The sequence below is a fragment of the Artemia sp. Qi Xiang Cuo genome, chromosome 21 (assembly GCF_049724085.1).
Source record: "Artemia sp. Qi Xiang Cuo chromosome 21, ASM4972408v1, whole genome shotgun sequence".
NCBI lineage: Eukaryota > Metazoa > Arthropoda > Branchiopoda > Anostraca > Artemiidae > Artemia > Artemia sp. Qi Xiang Cuo.
The window spans coordinates 15,064,602-15,084,408 of record NC_142814.1 but is presented as its reverse complement, the minus strand read 5'-3'; the positions used below and the strand labels follow the sequence as shown (position 1 = coordinate 15,084,408).

The 19,807-nt window shown below is 36.9% G+C and overlaps 1 protein-coding gene across 1 annotated transcript in view; it reads left to right on the top strand.

Annotated features, from left to right (window-relative positions):
- Nucleotides 1-1,264: 1,264 nt before the first annotated feature.
- Nucleotides 1,265-19,807, top strand: part of RYBP (ring and YY1 binding protein) — a 52,945-nt gene continuing 34,402 nt past the window's right edge. Inside the window, exon 1 of the mRNA XM_089106619.1 lies at nucleotides 1,265-1,307. Coding sequence (XP_088962745.1) covers nucleotides 1,282-1,307 — 26 coding nt within the window. The 5' untranslated portion in view covers nucleotides 1,265-1,281. The remainder of the gene's footprint in view (nucleotides 1,308-19,807) is intronic.

The following is a 19,807-nucleotide window of genomic DNA, read 5'->3' as shown; positions in this document are numbered from 1 at the left end:
CAGCAACTTACATAAAACAGCACACCTTAGTTAATTAGCCGTGTTGCTTAATAATAATAATTTATTTCAGCCCTCTTTACATACGTAAAATGTACTTAGAGGAGTGCAAAAATGCAGAAAAATAAAATAAAAATGGAAACAGTAAACAAGAAAAAGCTCACAAAAAAAAAACAAATAACATCTCAACTACTTAGGCAACACAGTTAAGTGGAAAGTTGACAATATTTTCTCGACGCTTACGGAACCTGTCCAAAAGCTAGTCCATTTTTAAAGAAATATGAAAAACGTCATATCTACTCGAAATGTGCCGGTTGCGAGTCCAAAGCAGCAATTACAGAATATATTTGCAAAAAAAGAATAGAGACTTAAATTCTTCCGCTCAGATACTTTGAAAAAACGCCGCAAAGAGACCAAGAATAAGGCAAGTGGGACGAAAAAAGCCTTGTAAATTCTGCCTAGGTTTTTAATGAAACTGGCCTTTAGCTCGAGCCCATACGATTTTCTAAGCCTTTCATTCATCACTGTGATAACAAGTGTTTTAGTAGTTTTAACATTTAATTCAAATGGGAGGCCTAAATAATTCAGAGAAGACGATGCACAAAACAGATTCTGGGTCAATATTGATAGTAACGGGAGGTTGTTGAGACCAACAATAGACGAGAAGCTCCGTTTTAGAGGAGGCGACTTTAAGCCTAATCTCATTGAGACCAGAGCAAACTATATCAACTGTATTTTGGAGAACTTGAGAATCATCTGATAGTAAAAGGATATTGTCTGCGTAACATAGTTGACAGACATCAAGACGAGGCTGAAATAGAAATGGAAGAATATTTTCAGTAACGGTTTGGATGGCATTATTGAAAAGAACTGAACTAAGTAAAGAGCCTTGTTCCACACCTTTCTGAATAGTGATGGATTTGCTCAGCTGGCTAACTAGCCGCAAACGTATGGATGCAAAACCATACCAATTCCAAAAGAGACGACAGAGAAAAGGGTTTATTCCATAATGCAACCGAATGCCTTTGAAATATAAATATCTAACGATTCTGGAAACAACGATCATACAAATTCTGGAACTGCAACTGTATGAGAACAGGTCAGTTGAATTTTGAACGACAAGAGCAAACTCTTGATATTTGATATTTAGATAAATAGTTTAGACTGATGTCAAGTCAGCTCTTTAATATTTGTGGATTTCCTCTAAGATAGATGACATTTCCCTCAAACGTAAACGACTAATCAATGAAGAAACAGAAGAAAAAAGTTCTGTTCCAATTATTAATGGATAAAAGTCCTCAATCACAAAGGTTTTCTATTATTTTTTTAATGTTTTTATAATTCCTGCCTTAGCCCATTTTGTTCTAGTTTCCTCCAGGTGCCAAAAAATCATTTCCTTAGTAGGAGGCTTAGCCTAGGCAAACGAGCTGCAAATATGTCTTCATGTAGGCCAAATGGTAAATTTATAAGTGACACTGTAATTTAGCCAAGATTAAAGTGAAAATGTAATTTGGTGTCTTGGTAAAATTCTACTTTAGTTACTTTTGACTATCTTGGAAAGGGGTTAGGTTAAGAAAATGAAACTTTCAGGGATGGGTCTACAGGCTAAAGTATGTCCTGGGAAGATATTTTGCAGTACTCACCTCCACTCCTTCTCCCTCTAGAGGGTCCTGACCTTTGATGACCTTTAAAAATATGTGAGGTATAGAAGTGAAACCTTGCAAAATAGATCTTCTGCTTAAATGAAGTACAATAAAATTGTTTTCAGCTTCACAACTTTGCTCAATCCCAATTCATAAGGTTTTAAAGATATGCAAATACATTTCCTAAATTTTGAAAATAAACTATTTATATGTCTTAAAATTCTTCTCAAATAACTGAAATTGCATTTTCAGAGCTAAAACCAGAGAAAAAGAAACTGATAACTGAAAATTAAGGTAAAATGTTGTTTTGTCAAAATTTCAATGGGTATAGACCTGTCATTTAGGCAAATTTCATGACCCTTTAGAGGGAGAAGGAGTGGAGGTAGGTACTTCAAAATACCTTCCCGGGACATACTTTAGCCTTTAGACCCATCCCTGAAAGTCTCATTGTCCTAACCTAACCCCTTCCCAAGATAGCCAAAAGTAGCTAAAGTAGAATTTTACCGGTGTCTTTTTATGCTCTTTCATAATTCAATAATTGCTTCTGTGGCTAGTTGTAGGCCTGTCTTGATTCCTTAACGGGACCAAATATCCAAAGGTGTTTTATATGAATTATGAAAGGGCCTGAAAAACATCAAATGATGTTTTCACTTTCATACTAGCTAAATTATATGGCCCACTGCAAAGTTACCATGAACTTTGTCCACCCCCACCCCATAATGTGCCAAAATAGGCTAGGCTATAGCCTACCCTGCATTGTTGTGGGACTCCAACCTTTGACTATTGGAAAAAATTGCTTTATAAGCTTATATAGAATGGTACTATCCAATCTCCTTTTAATTAAAAACATTTTAGTCATCTAGTTGGAAAATTGGTAAAATTCTACTTTAACTACTTTTGGCTGTCTTAGAGGGGTTAGGTTAGTAAAATGAAACTTTCAGGGGTGGGTCTACAGGACAAAGTATGTCCTGGGAAGCAGTGTTTCTACTTAGCCTATCTTTTCAAACAATCTGTAAAATCTTAACAATTTTTGGGAGAAAATCGGGAGATGGCTCTCAGGATTTGGGAGAAAATCAGGAGATGGATCTTAGGATTAGGTAGAATTTTCAGTTCTTTTTTGTATTTTGTATTGAGTTTTTGGAGGTGTTTGAGCAATTTGAGCATAAAGTACCACATTCTAAATGTTTGGAGTGCATATTTACTTGAGCCAGCTGCAATTCCGGAAAGAAAATTTGTTGATCAACATTGTCAAACATGACAAAAGGAAGCAGCTAGAAGCTTGAAATGTATTTAATTTTGAAACAAAGTGCATTTATTTCATTCAGACTCTAAAGCTGCTTAATTAAGACATTTTTCTTCATCTTTCACTACTTTTTCCCCCTCTTTCGTATTCCACATGACAGCCCTCTAAGTTCAGGACGGGGACAGAAAATCTGGACAAATTACAGACACCAGGCCTTTGACCATTGAGTCTGAGTTAAGCGGATTTTTTTACCCACCATTCACTGAGTTATTCACAAATAATAAAGAGAAAACGCAAAGTTGCAGCTCATTAGTATTGATATAACTGAAAAAAAGTATAAAAAATAGCAAAACTTTAAGATATATATACCGCATTACATTCATAATCTGTGTCTATCAGATGGCTTTTTATGTGAGCAGCCTCCTCTGATCATGCAGTAACTCAGCTGTGCTGGTATACGCTACTACTCCTTTTAGCCTCTTTCTGAGGGGCTGGTCAACCGTCAGTGTATCTGCTGTAACTCCATCTCGTTTGATTTCAAGTTTTGTCTGAATTGTGGAAGCCAAAGTTACTGTTACCAAATGATTCCTTCTGTTGGTCTTTACTTCTTGAGTAAGCTGAACAGTTTCTGAAGCTATGTTTGAAAATGGCAAGGAAAACAAGTATTGTAAAAACTTTGCTAAGTTTGGTTTCCATGGTGGTCCCTTGCACTCAAAGCCCATTTCCAGTAATCCACGGCTGTCAGAGTGACTTATATCATTGTTGGCACTATTGGAATGTTCCCTCCATTCTTTGTCAATGGCACTTCTTGACCACTAATTGTGCTCGTTTTCATCCTTTCTTCGTGATTTTATGTTTTATAATACAATGACAGGCCCTGGCAGACTATATTTGTCACTTTCTGCTTACCCAATCTTACTTTATCAGTAACATTCTTATGCGGCATATTTTTCAGGAATGGGACTAACTTGTCAACCAGCAAAAATTGTAAATTGTTTTCAAAATGCTGCAATTTTTGTCTCTGTTTCTTGTATTGGATCATTTGAAGGCTCTGTAAACCCCTTCAGTTCTACAGAGCAACTGCAGAAAAAGTATAATTTTTTCATATTTCTTTAAATTTGTAGTAACTATGGTTCATTTTGAACCTACTGAATCAGCTGGACCCACTTAGTGCTAGCTCCCATCTTCTTGGTGCAAGCCAACACCTGTGGTTAGCTTATGAATTGAAAATAATAAGTTAATTACAAACCTTGAAGGCGTTTAAATGATCAAAAACAGAAAATCAATTCAACCATTGTAGGATGGATAATGGGCAATGTTCATACGTATGTCAATATATTCAAAATCGCACTTCCTCAATTGCCTGGGACGTTAAGGAAAATCCCTAATAGACCACCCAATGGCCAGGTAAAAAAAAAAAGAATGACCACAAAGTAAAACATTCCAGGGATTAAGTTTTCTGGAGATTTGGTATCTTCTTTTTTTGTTGGGAGATTGATTAGAAATTTGGTAGATCTCCTGAAAAATTGGGAGAAGTGGAAACACTGCTGGGAAGGTATTTTGAAGTACCTACATCCACTCCTCCCTCTGGAGGGTCCTGAAATTTGCCTGCATGACAGGTCTATACCTATTGAAATTTTGACAAAACAACATTTTACCATAATTTTCAGTAATCAGTTTTTTTCTCTGGCTTTAGTTCTGAAATTGCAAATTCCTGTTATTTGTGTAGAATTTTAAGCCATATCAATGTTTCTTTTTTAATTTAGGAAATGAATTTGCATATGTTTAAAACCTTATAAATTGGGATTGAGCAAAGTTGTGAAGATGAAAACAATTTTGTTGTACTTGATTTAAGCAGAAGATCTATTTTGCAAGGTTTCACTTTTATAACACACAGGTATTCAGAGGTCATCAAAGGTCAAGACCCTCTAGAGAGAGAAGGAGTGGAGGTTGGTACTTTAAAATACCTTTCTGGGGCATATTTTAGCCTGTAGACCTATCCCCGAAAGTTTTCTCTTACTAGTCTAACCCCTTTCCAAGATAGCAAAAAGTAGCTAAAGTAAAATATTACCCTTTCCTTTTCCAACTAGTTGACTAATAACTTCTCCCCAGCAAAACTTAATTTTTCCAACTAGTTGGCTAATAACTTCTCCCCAGCAACACTTAAATTTGTCTTCTAGTTAAAATTAAATCTTTCCCCAGTAAAACTTTCATTTTTCATCTAATTGACTAATAACTTCTCCCCAGAAAGACTTAATTTTGCCAACTAGATGGAAACAAACATTGCCCCAGAAAACAATTCATTTTCCAACTAGTTGACAAGTAACTTCTCCCCAGCAAAACTTAATTTTGCCAAGTAGCTCAAAATAAACATTGGCCCAGAAAAGAATTCATTTTCCACTAGTAACTTCTCCCCTTGCATGAAGTTCCCATTTCCTTTAAGTCTTTCTTTATGACATCCTCTCACTCCAGACCAGGACAAACTGCTTTTCTTTTAGCCCTAGACAGTTGGCCAAAAAGGCAAATCTTTGGTAATTTGTCATCCTTCATCTGCAGAATTTGCCCTAGCTATTTCAAGCTCTCTCTTATTATAGCCCTAGAAAGCAGGATTGAACCACATTTTTTGTACAGCTAACTGTTTGAAATATGGTCTGTTAGCCAGATACCCAGAACAATCTGTAGGCAATTTCTATGGAAAACATCTAGCAAATTGTCATCCACTTTTTGGAATTTTCTTTTAGGTTTGTATATATTGATGGGATCATCAGGGAGGGAGGGTTGCTTTGTTGTCAGAATAACAACTAATATATTGAAAAAGAGCATGAAATAAGAACATTGTTATTCTTATTTTATTAGCCCACAATGTTTTTTGAGAAGTGCTGCTACACTGAAATTATACCCTTATTTGGAAATTTGACTAATTTACCCTTCTATTCTTAGAGATGTGTGCACTCACAATTTCCAAGTAGGAAAGCCTATAATAAATTGGCCTGGGTAAAAGCCTATTGAAAAAGGGATTCTATCTTTGACTATTGGAAAAGATTACTTCATAGGCTTATATAGAATGTTATTATCAAATCTTCTCCTAACATAATGTTTATACAATCCTAAAAAGGGCTTATCCCAGATTTCCCTCTCAATCACATGGACTATCTATCTTTTCTCTTTCTGCAATTAGCCATGTCTTGATACCTACTGCAAAATACTTGATTTTTAATTCATGTGTTGCTGGAAACAAACATTGCCCCAGAAAATAATTCATTTTCCAACTAGTTGACTAGTAACTTCTCTCCATCAAAACTTTATTTTTCTAACTAGCTGACTAATAACTTTTCCCCAGCAACACTTGATTTTGCCAACTAGCTGGAAACAAACATTGCCCCAGAAAATAATTCATTTTCCTACTAGTTGACTAATAACCTCTCCCCAGCAAAACTTAATTTTTCCAACTAGTTGACTAATAAATTCTCCCCTGCAACAGTTAAATTTGCCTACTAGTTGACAATAAATGTTGCCCCTGCAAAACTCACTTTCCAACTAGTTGACTAATAACTTCTCCCCAACAAAACTTAATTTTTCCAACTACTTGACTAGTAACTTCTCCCCAGCAAAACTTAATTTTGTCAACTAGCTGGAAACAAACATTGCAACAGAAAACAATTCATTTTCCAACTAGTAACTTCTCCCCTCCCAGGAAGTTTCTATTTCCTTTAAATCTTTCTTTATGACATCCTCTCCTTATCAGATTCACATCCTCTTTCTTTATTAGATTGGATAGTACCATTTTATGTAAGTTTCTAAACTATTTTTTTCCAATAGTCAAAGAGTGGATATCCCATTGTTGATGGCAAAGTTTTGAATTGAAAAAATCACCTCTATTTCTGTTGATGGCATTTGAAAAACTTGAAACAGGAGGAAAATAGTAGGCTATATTTGAGGGATATCAACTCTTTGACTATTGGAAAAAATTAGTTTATAAGCTTATATAAAATGGTACTATCCAATCTCCTTATAGTTAAAAATATTTTTGCCATCTGGCTGGAAAAGTTGGCCCACCCCTATTGGAAAAACCTATTTTTACCAGCTAGTTGACAAGAAATGTCGCACCTTCAAAACTTTCATCTTCCAATTATTTGACTAATAATTCCTCCCCAGCAATACTTAATTATGCTAACTAGCTTGAAACAAATATAGTCCCAGAAAACACTTCATTTTCCAACTTGTTGACTAATAACTTGTTGACTAAGTTATTAGTCAACTAGCTGGTAAAATTAAGTTTTTTCTGGGGAGAAGTTATTAGTCAACTAGTTGGAAAATGAAAGTTTTGCTGAGGCAACATTTATTGTCAACTAGTTGACAAATTTAAGTGTTGCTGGGGAAGAGTTATTAGTCAACTAGTTGGAAAAATTAAGTTTTGCTGGGGAGAAGTTATTAGTCAACTGGTTGGACAAGGAAAGTTTTGCTGGGACAACATTTATTGTCAACTAGTTGGCAAATATAGATTTCCTCTATACAGATGGGCCAAATTTTCCAACTAGATGACTAAAATGTTTTTAATTATAAGGAGATTGGATAGTACCATTCTATATAGCTTATAAAGTAATTTTTTCCTATAGTCAAAGGGTGGAGTCCCCAATAACTTAACTAGTTTTGATAACTTCTTTGTGTGGTTACAAAATTGAAATACCTTTGGTGCCCCTTTAAGGGCTCAGGATGCAACTAGCTCCAGAAGCAATCATTGAATTACATAAGACCATAAAAAAGGCATCAAATGACATTTTCACTTCATCTTAGCTAAATTATAGTGCCACCTAGAAATTTACTGGCCTAATTACTTTGACTGGTTTGTAATTTTGAACCAAGACTCCTTCTTTGAATGTAAAGTTGTAGTGAAAAAAGAGTAGTGCCATTATACTTTCTGTTCAACACTTTTTTCAGATAGCCTAGCCAGTAGTTATTGCTACCACAAGATGCCCTGCCCCTCTCCCCATGTAGTGAAGTGTGATACAGCTGTAGGCTATATAAGACAGTATATATAAGGCATATATAGACAGCATTTATAAGACAGTATAAGATGTGAATAAATGCAAGATGTCATTACTGATGCAGAGATAAGTTGAAAACACCACTTGTTGCCTTTTTTCTGGGACTAAACGTTATGATTATTTCACTTGCAAGTGCAGCCCCACCCTTGATAGTCCTATAGATTACTCTTAATTAAGGTAAATGTTTTGTAGTTAATATTATTGACTTATAAATAAAGTAAACATACCATTTGATGCCTTTTTTATGCTCTTTCCAAATATAATAATATTGCAAATGAATTTTACCCCTACCCCTATATATACCAATTCAGGGTATATATTTGTACATTAGGGGAGGGGGGGGTAGGGGTAAAGTTTAAACTCACCTCTCATTTACATCAAAAGTAAACTTTACTCCCCTCCCTAATGTGCAAATATATACCCTGAATTGGCATATATAGGGTTGGGGGTAAAATTTATTTGCAAGATTATTATATTTGGAAAGAGCATAAAAAAGGCATCAAGTGGTATGTTTACTTTATTTGTAAGTTAATAATATGAACTGGAAAATCACTGCAACTGCAAAAGTAACTGTTCACTTTAAAAAAGTGAACAGTTACCTTGAACTGTCAAACCCAATATCCATTGGCTAGGCCTCTACTTATTGTTAAAAATATCAGCTGTGTTTAATAGGCTATTAAATATTACTTAAAATAATGATATTTCTGACGCAAATGAGAGGTAAGTTTAAACTTTACCCCCACCCCCTAATGTACAAAAATGTACCCTGAATAGGTAGGAGTAAAATTATATAGGGGTGGAAGTAAAATTCATTTGCAGCAAAAGTGATTATTATATTTGGAAAGAGTAAAAGAAGCATCAAATTGTATGTTCAGTTTATTTGTAAGTCAATAATATGAAAAGCAAAATATTTACCAAAATGACTTATGAATGTGAATAACAAAGGTAATAAACTTGATAATTTGGTAAGTTTAGGGCAGTTTATATTAGTGACCTATGGTGACTAAATAAGGTGAATATACCACTTGATGCCTTTTTTATACTGTTTCTGAATGTAATAATCACTTTACTTGGAAATAATAATCATTTTCTACAGGATTTGTCCCTATTACTGGCAAGTGCAATTTAAGATAAAATCAATTTTAAGCCCTTTACTGACCCTTATAGAAAATATATTTTTCTCTTATTTATGAAATATACCAAAATATGATGAAAATATAACACTTTATAAATAAAGTTAAGGAAGCTGCAACAGAGAATTGTGGAAAATGGCTGCCCAGAATATATTATGCTGTTTACCTAACCTAATCATCTCTATATTAAATACTTAATTAAAATATACCTACCTTGTAGTTTTTCTTGATGAGACTAAGCTAATTATAACCTACTGCAGACAGACAAACAAGTTTTTCTCAGGTCATACAGATCAAAATTTGGTAAAATTCTACTTTATCTACTTTTGGCTATCTTGGAAAGGGATTAGGTTAGGAAAATGAAACTTTCAGGGATGGGTCTTCAGACTGAAGTATGTCCCAGGAAAGTGTTTTGAAGTACCTACTACTGCTCCTTCTCCTTCTAGAGGGCACTGACCTTTGATCCCCTTTAAAATTCTTTGTGTTATAAAAGTGAAACCTTGCAAAATAGATCTTCTGCTTAAATGAAGCCCAAAAAAGTATTTTCAGCTTCACAACTTTGCTCAATCCCAATTTACGAGGTCTCAAAGATCAACAAATATATTTCCTAAATTTAGAAAAAACTCATAGATATGGCTTAAAATTCTACTCAAATAACAGGAACAGCATTTTAAGAACTAAATCCAGAGATAAAGAAACTGATAACTGAAAATTAAGGTAAAATGTTGTTTCTTCAAAGTTTCAATAGGTATCTAACACCTGTGAAGTTGGCAAATTTCTAAGACTCAGAAATTGGAAGAGGGTTAACATAAAAGCTTGGCAATACATTCCCAGAGTATGTTTTTGGCCCTGGATTCATTACTGTAAGTTTCATTTTCCTAGCCATCCCTTTCCAAGACAGCAAAAAGTAGTAAAACTAGAATTTTATGCAAAATTTTTAAGCAGGGTTGGGATATTTAACAAGTACTCAAGCAGTTTACCCACAAATTGAATCAACTGTGATAAATCAAGAACCAGAAAACATATGGAAAATATATAATTCTCGCTATATTTGCACATGATGGAGTTGGGCATGAAGTATAGTAGAGCAGCAGTTGAAATGTGTTAACTACAATTATTCTGTATATAATGAAGTAAAAAATTGTTATTTTCAACCCTTTTATATAGCCAAAAAAAGAAAAAAGTATAATCTTTGAGGGTCCATAATAAGCTTAAAATTGAATTTCCAAGTAAAAGCATTAATATATTTAGAAAAAAAAAGGGATTGGGTGGTATGTCCACCTTATTTGTAAATCAGTAATATAAATTTCCCAAAATTTACCAATAATTTAATTAAATGAAACAAGCTGCTTATTATAAAGAAAGGATTTTGTTGCTTAAATGTTTCTTTCTAGTTTTGTACAAATGCATACATGGGATGCTTAGGGGGGGGGGCGGGAGGTACATTTGTGAATAAAATGAATATTATATTTTGAAAGCAGCTTAAAATAAGGCATCAAGTAGTGTGCCCAAATTGTCTCTACAACACTAATTGAATTTTGTATATATTTACCTTAAGATATAACAGAGGGTATTAGGAGCTCCACACAAGGAAACATGTTAATAATGTCTATTAATCAGATTATTGTGTTTACTTCCTTTGCTGTCCACATTTTAAATAATAGATTTATCCAACTCAATTCTATTGCAATCACTTAGGCCTATTGTTTTGAAAGGTCAAGAATACAGCTAAGGTACTTGTTAGCAAAGTCATATGAAACATCATAAGATGTAAACAACAGAGAAATAGGTAGGTTAAATACTTAGTGTTTGACCACTTCTAATTAAAACATGTTAAATAAATAAAAGTTTACCATTAGATTCCTTACTTTTTGCTACATAAAAATTTGATGGTTATTTTTATGACAGTGCACCCAACCCCCCTCTCCCCTTATGGTCCCCCCTCTCCCCTTATGGTCCTCTCCCCTTATAGCCTTTTGAATATATAAAAGAAAATGCACAACAAATGAGATTTTTACTATACAGGATATTCTAGTAATCAGATTATCATGTTTCCTTCCATTGTTTCTCACTTCCTATAATCACTTCAAATATTATTTTATCTACATTTCATTGTAATTCACTAAGGGAAAGCTAAATTTCATTGAGTTGAGACTGCAGATACCTGTTTATTATTTATCTATAAGAATCTATGATGTATCATGAGATTCAATTAATGGTGAAAGATATTATTTAGGGATATTTCTGAGACCCTCACAGGGAGATGGTGCATTGTCAGGATGAATTTACTATGTTTTACCACATCTAAAGACAAACGCTGATAGAATAAAAGTATTACCAATATAGTCAATGTTTTACACTTTTTCCAAATATCATGATTGCTTTTCTGGCAATGCCCTCACCCCATAATGGTCCCAGATATAACCGTAATGATATATTCCTGAATAATATATAGGAATAATAATAATATGTTCCTGAATAATAATATATTCCTGAATGAATAATATATTCCTCCATTGTTTTGTATAATAGGTAGTGCAGTACTGCTGCCGAACAGAATGATGTTGGCACAATGTATTATTTTTTTTTTTTTTTTTTGTTGGTTTGTTTGAGACCAGGGCAATTTGTATCAAAGGAGTTGTTGTAGAAACTTCAAAAAGGACTCATTCAATTGGAAATTGGAAGGGCTTTTGCCCTTTTGAGTAACCAAAAGGGATTGGAAGGCAACTAACAACTAACACCCCTTCCATTCCCACCGTTTCCCCAAACACATTCAGTCAAAATTTTGTGATAGCCATTTTGTTCAAAATAGTTGAAAGATTTGGAAATTATGTCTTTGAGCTCCTCCCACAGCCCTCAGGGCAAGGGCTGTCAATTTATGCCCTGGGGGCATATAAGGTATTTTTTTTTTTATAGAAAGTGTTGTCATAGAAACTTCAAAAAGGGCTCATTCAATTGGAAATTCAAAGGGCTAGTGCCCTTTTTAATAGTCAAAAGTGATTGGCGGGCAGCTAACCCCCCTCTCATGCCCACTATTTCCCAAAACACTTCCAATCAAAATTTCGAGATAGACATTTTGTTAAATGTTGTTAAAAGTTCTGTAAATTAGGTTTTTGAAAATGACAACCCCCCCCCCCAACATCCCTCAGGGCAAGGGTTGAAATTTATTCCCTGGGGGTATATAAGGTTTTTATAGAAAGCATTGTCATAAAAACTTCAAAAAAGGCTCATTTGATTGAAAATTGAAAGGGCTAGTGCCCTTTTTATTAGTTGAAACTGATTGGAGTGCAACTAACCCCCCTCCCCTCCCCCTCTCACGTCCGCCATTTCCCCAAACACATGCAATCAAAATTTTGAGATATCTATTTTGTTCACTGGAAATTAGGTCTTTGAGGATGATAACCCCCTCAGAGCCCTCAGGGCAAGGGTTGTACATTAGGCCCTAGGGGCATATAAGGCTTTTACAGAAAGCGTTGTCTTAGAAACTTCAAAAAGGGCTCATTTGATTAGCAATTGAAAGGGCTAGTACCCTTTTTAATAGTCAAAAGTGATTGGAGAGCAACTAATCCACCTCCCACGCCTACCATTTCCCCAAACATGTCCAATCAAAATTTTGAGATAGCCATTTTGTTCAATGTAGTTCAAAGTTCAGGAAATTATGTCTGAGGATGACAACCCCCCCCCACCCTTCAGGGCAAGGGTTCTAAGTTATGCCCTGGGGGCATATAAGGTTTTTATAGATATTGTTGTTGTAGAAACTTCAAAAAAGGGTCATTCAATGGGATATTGTAAGGGCTAGTGCCCTTTTTAATAGTCAAAAGTGATTGGAGTGCAACCAACGCCCCTCTCTTGCCCACCATTTCTCCAAACACATCCAATCAAAGTTTTGATATAGCCATGTTTTTTTCAACATAGTTGACAGTTCTGGAAATTATGCTTTTAAGGATGACAACCCCCCACCCCTCAGGGCAAGTGTTGTAAGCTATGCCCTGGGGGCATATAAGGCTTTTATGAAAAGCGTTGTTGTAGAAACTTCAAAAAGGGCTCATTTGCTTAAAAACTGAAAGGGCTAATGCCCTTTTTAATATGGTAGATGAAAGTGATTAGAGGGCAACTGACCCCCCTCTAATGCCCACGATTTCCCAAAACACATCCAATCAAAATTTTGAGATAAACATTTTGTTCAATGGAGTTGAAAGTTCTAGAAATTATGTTTTTAGGGATGACACCCCCCCTCCCACAGCCCTCAGGGCAAGGGTTGTAAGCTATGCCCTGGGAATTTTTTATGGTAAGCGTTGTTGTCGAAACTTCAAAAAGGACTCATTTGATTGGAAGCTGAAAGGGCTAATGCCCTTTTTAATAGTTGAAAGTCATTGGAGGGCAACTAACCCCCCTCGAATACCCACCATTTCCCAAAACACATCCAATCAAAATTTTGAGATAGTCATTTATTCAATGTAGTTCCAGGTTCTGGAAATTATGTCTTTGAGGATGACAACCCCCCCCCCCCCCTATCCAATAAAAATTTTGAGATAGACATTTTGTTCAACATAGTTAAAAAATATGGAAATTAGGTCTTTGAGAATGACAACCAGCCCCTTCCCCCCACAGCCCTCAGGGCAAGGGTTGTAAATTATACCCTGGGTACATATAAAGTTTTTTATAGAAAGTGTTGTTGTAGAAACTTCAAAAAGGGCTCATTTGATTGGAAATTGAAAGGGCTAGTGTCCTGTTTAGTAGTAGAAAGTGATTAGAGGGCAATTAACCCCTCTCTCACGCCCACCATTTCTCCAAACGCATCCAATCAAAATTTTGAGATAGCCATTTTGTTCAACGTAGTTGAAAGTTCTGGAAATTATGTCTTTGAGGATGACAAACCCCACACACCCCTCAGAGCAAGGGTTGTAAGTTATGCCCTGGGGCCATATAAGGTTTTTATAGATAGCGTTGTCACAGAAACTTCAAAAAGGGGCTTATTCAATTTTAAATTAAAAGGGCTAGTGTTCTTTTTAATAGTTGACAGTGATTGGAGGGCAACTAACCCCCCTCTCAAACCCACCATTTCCCCAAACACATCCAATCAAAATTTTGAGTTAGCCATTTTTTTTCAACATAGTTGAAAGTTCTGGAAATTATGTCTTTTAAGGATGACAATTCCCCCCCCCCCAACAGCCCTCAGGGCAAGGGTTGTAAGTTATGCCCTGGCATATGAGGTTATTATAGAAAGTGTTGTTGTAGAAACTTTAAAAACGGCTTGTTCAATTGGAAATTGAAACTGCTAGTGCCCTTTTTAACAGCAGAAAGTGATTGGAGGGCAACTAACCCCCCTCTTACACCCACCATTTCCCAAAACCCGTCCAATAAAAATTTTGAGATAGCCATTTTGTTCAACATAGTTTAAAGTTCTGGAAATTAGGCCTTTGAGGATGAAAACCCTCCCACCACAACCCTCAGGGCAAGGATTGTAAGTTATGCCTTGAGGGCATGTAAGGTTTTTAAAGAAAGTTTTCATTGGAAATTGAAAGGGCTAGTGCTCTTTTTAATAGTAGAAAATGATTGGAGGGCAACTAACCCCTCTCTTACTCCCACCATTTCCTCAAACACATCCAATCAAAATTTTGAGACAGCAATTTTTTTCAACGTAATTGAAAGTTCTGGAAATTAATAAAAAAGGGCTCATTTATTTTGAAATTGAAAGGGCCTGTGCCTTTTTTAATAGTTGAAAGTGATTAGACGGCAACTAATCCCCCTCTCACGTCCACCATTTCCGCAAACACATCCAATCAAAATTCTGAGATAGCCATTTTTTTCAACGCAGTTGAAAGTTCTGGAAATTATATCTTTGAGGTTGATAAACCCCCCACACCCCTCAGGGGACGGGCTGTAAATTATGTCCTGTTGGCATATAAGGTTTTTATAGATAGCGTTCTCATTGAAACTTCAAAAAGGGGCTCATTCAATTGGAAATTGAAATGGCTAATGCTCTTTTTACTGGGGGGGGGGCAACTAAACCCCCTCTCACGCCCACCGTTTCCCCAAACACATCCGTTCAAAATTTTGAGATAGCCATTTTTTCACTGTAGTTGACTTTTCTGGAAATTATGTCTTTGAGGATGACACCCCCCCCACAGCCCTGAAACAAGGGTTGTAAGTTATGCCCTGAGGGCATATAAGGTTTTTATAGAAAGGGTTGTCATAGAAACTTCAAAAAGGGCTCATTCAATTGGAAATTGGAAGGGTTAGTGGCCTTTGTCATAGTCGAAAGTGATTGGAGGGCAACTGACCCCTCTCTTACATCCGCCATTTCCCAAGACAACTAGAATAAGATTTTGTGATGGGCATTTTGTTCAACATAGTCGAAAGCTCGAGAAATTTGGTCCTTGTGGATGACAAATCTCTCCCCACAGCTGTCAGGATAAGGGTTTTAAGTTATGCCCCGGGGGCATATAAGTTTTTTTTTTGAAAGCGTTGTTGTAGAAACTTCAAAAAGGGTCCATTCAATTGGAAATTTAAAGGGCTAATGCCCTTTTTAATTGTGGAAAGTGATTGGAGGGCAACTAACCCCCCTCGCACGCCCACCAATTCCCCAAACACATGCAATAAAAATTTGAGATAGCCATTTTGTTCAACGCAGTTTAAAGTTATGGAAATTAGGTATTTTAGAATGACAAACCCGCCCCCCCCCCACAGCCCTCAGGGTAAGGGTTTTAAGTTATGCCCTGGGGACATGTAAGGTTTTTTATTGAAAGAGTTGTTGTAGAAACTTTAAAAAGGGCTCAATCTTTTGGAAATTGAAAGGGCTAGTGCCTTTTTTAATAATTGAAAGTGATTAGAGGGCAAGTAACCCCCCTCTCACGCCCACCATTTCCTCAAAAACACATCCAATCAAAATTTTGAGCCATTTTTTCAATTTAGTTGACAGTTCTGAAAATTATGTCTTTGAGGAAGACACCCTCCCCCCCCACAGCTCTCAAGGCAATGGGGTTGTAAGTTATATCCTGGGGGCATATAAGGTTTTTATAGAAAGGACTGTCATAGAAACTTCAAAAAGGGCTCATTCAATTGGAAATTGGAAGGGCTAGTGGCCTTTGTAATAGTAGAAAGTGATTGGAGAGCAACTAACCCCTCTCTTACGCCCACCATTTCCCCAAACACATCGAATCAAAATTTTGAGATAACGATTTCGTTCAACGTAGTTTAAAGTTCTGGGAATTATGTCTCTGAGGATGACAAACCCCCCACAACCCTCAGGGCAAGGGTTATAAGCTATGCCCTCGGGCCATATAAGGTTTTTAAAGATAGCGTTGTCATAGAAACTTCAAAAGGGCCTTATTCAGTTGGAAATTGAAAGGGATAGTGATCTTTTTAAAATTTGAATGTGATTGGGGGGCAACTACCCCCCCTCTCACGCCCATCATTTCCCCAAACACATCCAGTCAACATTTTGCGATAGCCATTTTTGTCAACGTAGTTGACAGTTCTGGAAGCTATATCTTAGAGGATGGCTTTTGTAGACACATCAAAAAGGGCTCATTGGATTGGAAATTGAAAGGGCTAGTGGCCTTTGTAATAGTAGAAAGTGATTGGAGAGCAACCAACCTCCTTCTTATGCCCACCATTTCCAATCAAAATTTCCAATCAAACACATCCAATCAAAATTTACAGATAGCCATTTTGTTCAACATAGTTGAAAGTTCTGGAAATTAGGTCTTTGAGGATGACAAGCCCCAACCAATGAAAATACCCCCAAAAAGGGATTTTTAAAATCTAGGGTCGGGGCAAAAAATCTTTGGGCATAGGCCCCCTCTAAAAGGGCTAGTCCCCTTTTTAATAGTTGAAAGTGATTGGAGAGCAACTAACCCCCCTACCACGCCCACCATTTCCCCAAACACAACGAATCAAAATATTGACATTGCCATTTTGTTCAACGTAGTTGAAAGTTCTGGAAATTATGTCTTTGAGGATAACAACCCCCCCACACCCCTCAGGACAAGGATTGCAAGTTATGGCCTGGGGCCATATATGGTTTTCATAGATAGTGTTGTCGTAGAAACTTCAAAAAGGGGTCATTTAAATAGAAATTAAAAGGGCTAGTGCGCTTCTTAATAGTTGAAAGTGATTGCAGGGAAACTAACCCCCCTCCCACGACCACCATTTCCCAAACACAACCAATCCAAATTTTGGGATAGCCTTTTTTTCAACGCAGTAGACAGTTTAGGAAATTATGTATTGTGGATGATAACCCCCCCCCCCCCCCACATCCTTCAGGGCAAGGGTTGTAAGTTATACCCTGGGGGCATATAAGGTTTTTATAGAAAGGATTGTTGTAGAAACTTTAAAAAGGGCTCACTTGATTGGAAATTGAAAGGGCTAGTGCCCTTTGTAATAGTCGAAAGTGATTGGAGGGCAACTAACCCTTCTTACACCCACCATTTCCTCAAACATCTAATCAAAATTTTGACATTGCCCTTTTTTTCAACGTAGTTGAAAGTTCTGGAAATTAGGTCTTTGAGGATGACAACCAAAGTGCCGAATACTATAAAGGGCTAGTGCCCTTTATAATATTCGAAAGTAATTGAAGGGTAACTAACCCCCCTCTCATGCCCACAATTTCCCCTAACACATCTAATCAAAATTTTGAGGTTGCCATTTTGTTCAATGTTGTTTAAAATTCTGGAAATTATGTCTTTGAGTATGACCTCCCCCACAAACCACAGGGCAAGGGTTGTAAGCTACCCCCTGGGGTATATAAGGTTTTTTATAGAATATGTTGTCGTAGAAACTTCAAAAAGGGCTCATTCGATTGGAAATTGAAAGGACTAATGCTCTTTTTAATAGTCGAAAGTGATTGGAGGGCAACTACCATCCTCACCCCCACCATTTCCCCAAACACACTTTATAAAAAATTTGAGATAGCGATTTTGTTCAATGTAGTTGAAAGGTACGGAAATTATGTCTTTGCGGATGACAAACTCCCCCACAGCCCCCAGGGCAAAAGTTTTAAGTTATACACCGGGGGCATATAAGGTTTTTATAGAAAGCTTTGTCGTAGAAACTTAAAAAAGGGCTCATTCAAATGGGAATTGAGTGGGGTAGTGCCCTTATTAATAGTCAAAAGTGATTGGAGGGCGAATGCCCCCCCCCCACGCCGATCATTTCCCCAAACACGTCCAATCAAAATTTTGATATAGGCGTTTTGTTGAACGTAGTTGAATGGTCTGGAAATTATGTCTTTGAGTATGACCCCTCCCCCCACCACAGCCCTCAGGGCTAGGGTTGTAAGTTATGGCCTAGGGGCATATAAGGTTTTTATAGAAAGTGTTGTTGTAAAAATTTCAAAAAGGGCTCATTCGACGGGAAACTGAGAGAGCTGTTGCCCTTTTTAATAGTCGAAAGTAATCGGAGGGAGAATCACCCCCTCCCCCCCCACGCCCATCATTTTCCCAAACATTTCCAATCAACATTTTGATATGCCGTTTTTTTTCAACGTATTTGAAAGATCTGGAAATTATGTCTTTGAGGACGACAACCCTCCCCCCATATGCCTCAGGACAAGGGCCCTAAGTTATGCCCTTAGGGCATATAATTTTTTTTATTGAAAGTTTTGTTCTAGAAGGTTCAAAAAGGGCTTATTCGATTGGAAATTGAGAGGACTAGTGCCTTTCTTAATAGTCAAAAGTGATCAGAGGGCAAATGCCCCCCCCCCACGCCCATCATTTCCCCAAACACTTCCAATCAAAATTTTGAGATAGCCATTTTGTTCAACGTATTTAAAAGGTCTGGAAATTGTGTTTTTGAGGATAAAAAATCCCCCCCGCCCTCAGGGCAAGGGTGGTCAGTTAGGCCCTGGGGGCATATAAGGTTTTTATAGAAAGCATGGTCATATGAAATTTTGAGGGGGCTCATTGGATTGGTAATCAGACGCTCTAGTGCTCTTTTTAAGAGTCAAAGTGATACCCCCCCCCCCCACACCCACGGCGTATTGTCCTGAAATGCATCTAATAGAAATTTTGAGATAGCCATTCTATTCAAAATAGTCTAACTATCATATAACAAGGCTTTTGGGGTTCAAACAAACCTCAGAGACTAGGGGCAAGGGTTGTAAGTTATGCCCAGGGGGTATTTAAGGTTTTTATGGAAGGGATGGCTGTTAAACTTTAAAAGAGGTTCAGTCTTGCTCCCTGAAAAAGACTATCATAGGCAGCGCGGCCTAATTGCGCCGCCTAAGTAAACAACAATGTTGGCACAATGTATTATTTATTTATTTATTTTTATCCATACCCGGGCACTTCGTATCGAAGGAGTTGTCGTAGAAACTTCGAAAAGGGCTCATTCAATTGGAAATTGGAGTGCTTGTGTCTTTATTAATAGTGGCAAGTGATTGGAAGGCAACTAACACCCCTTCCACGCCCATCATTCCCCCAAACACACCCAATCAAAATTTTTAGATAGCCATTTTGTTCAGTGTAGTTGATTTCAAGATAGAAATTATGTTGTTGAGGAGGACACTCCCCCACAGCCTTTAGGGCAAAGGTTGTAGGTTATGGCCGGGGGGCATATAAGGTTTTTATAGAAAGCGTTGTCATAGAAACTTCAAAAAAGGCTCATTCGATTGGAAGTTCAAAGGGCTAGTGCCCTTTTTAATACTCGAAAGTGATTGGAGGGCGACTAGCCCTCCCCCCCATGCCCATCATTCCCCCCAAGACATCCACTCAAAATTTTGAGATAGCCATTTTCTTCAGTGTA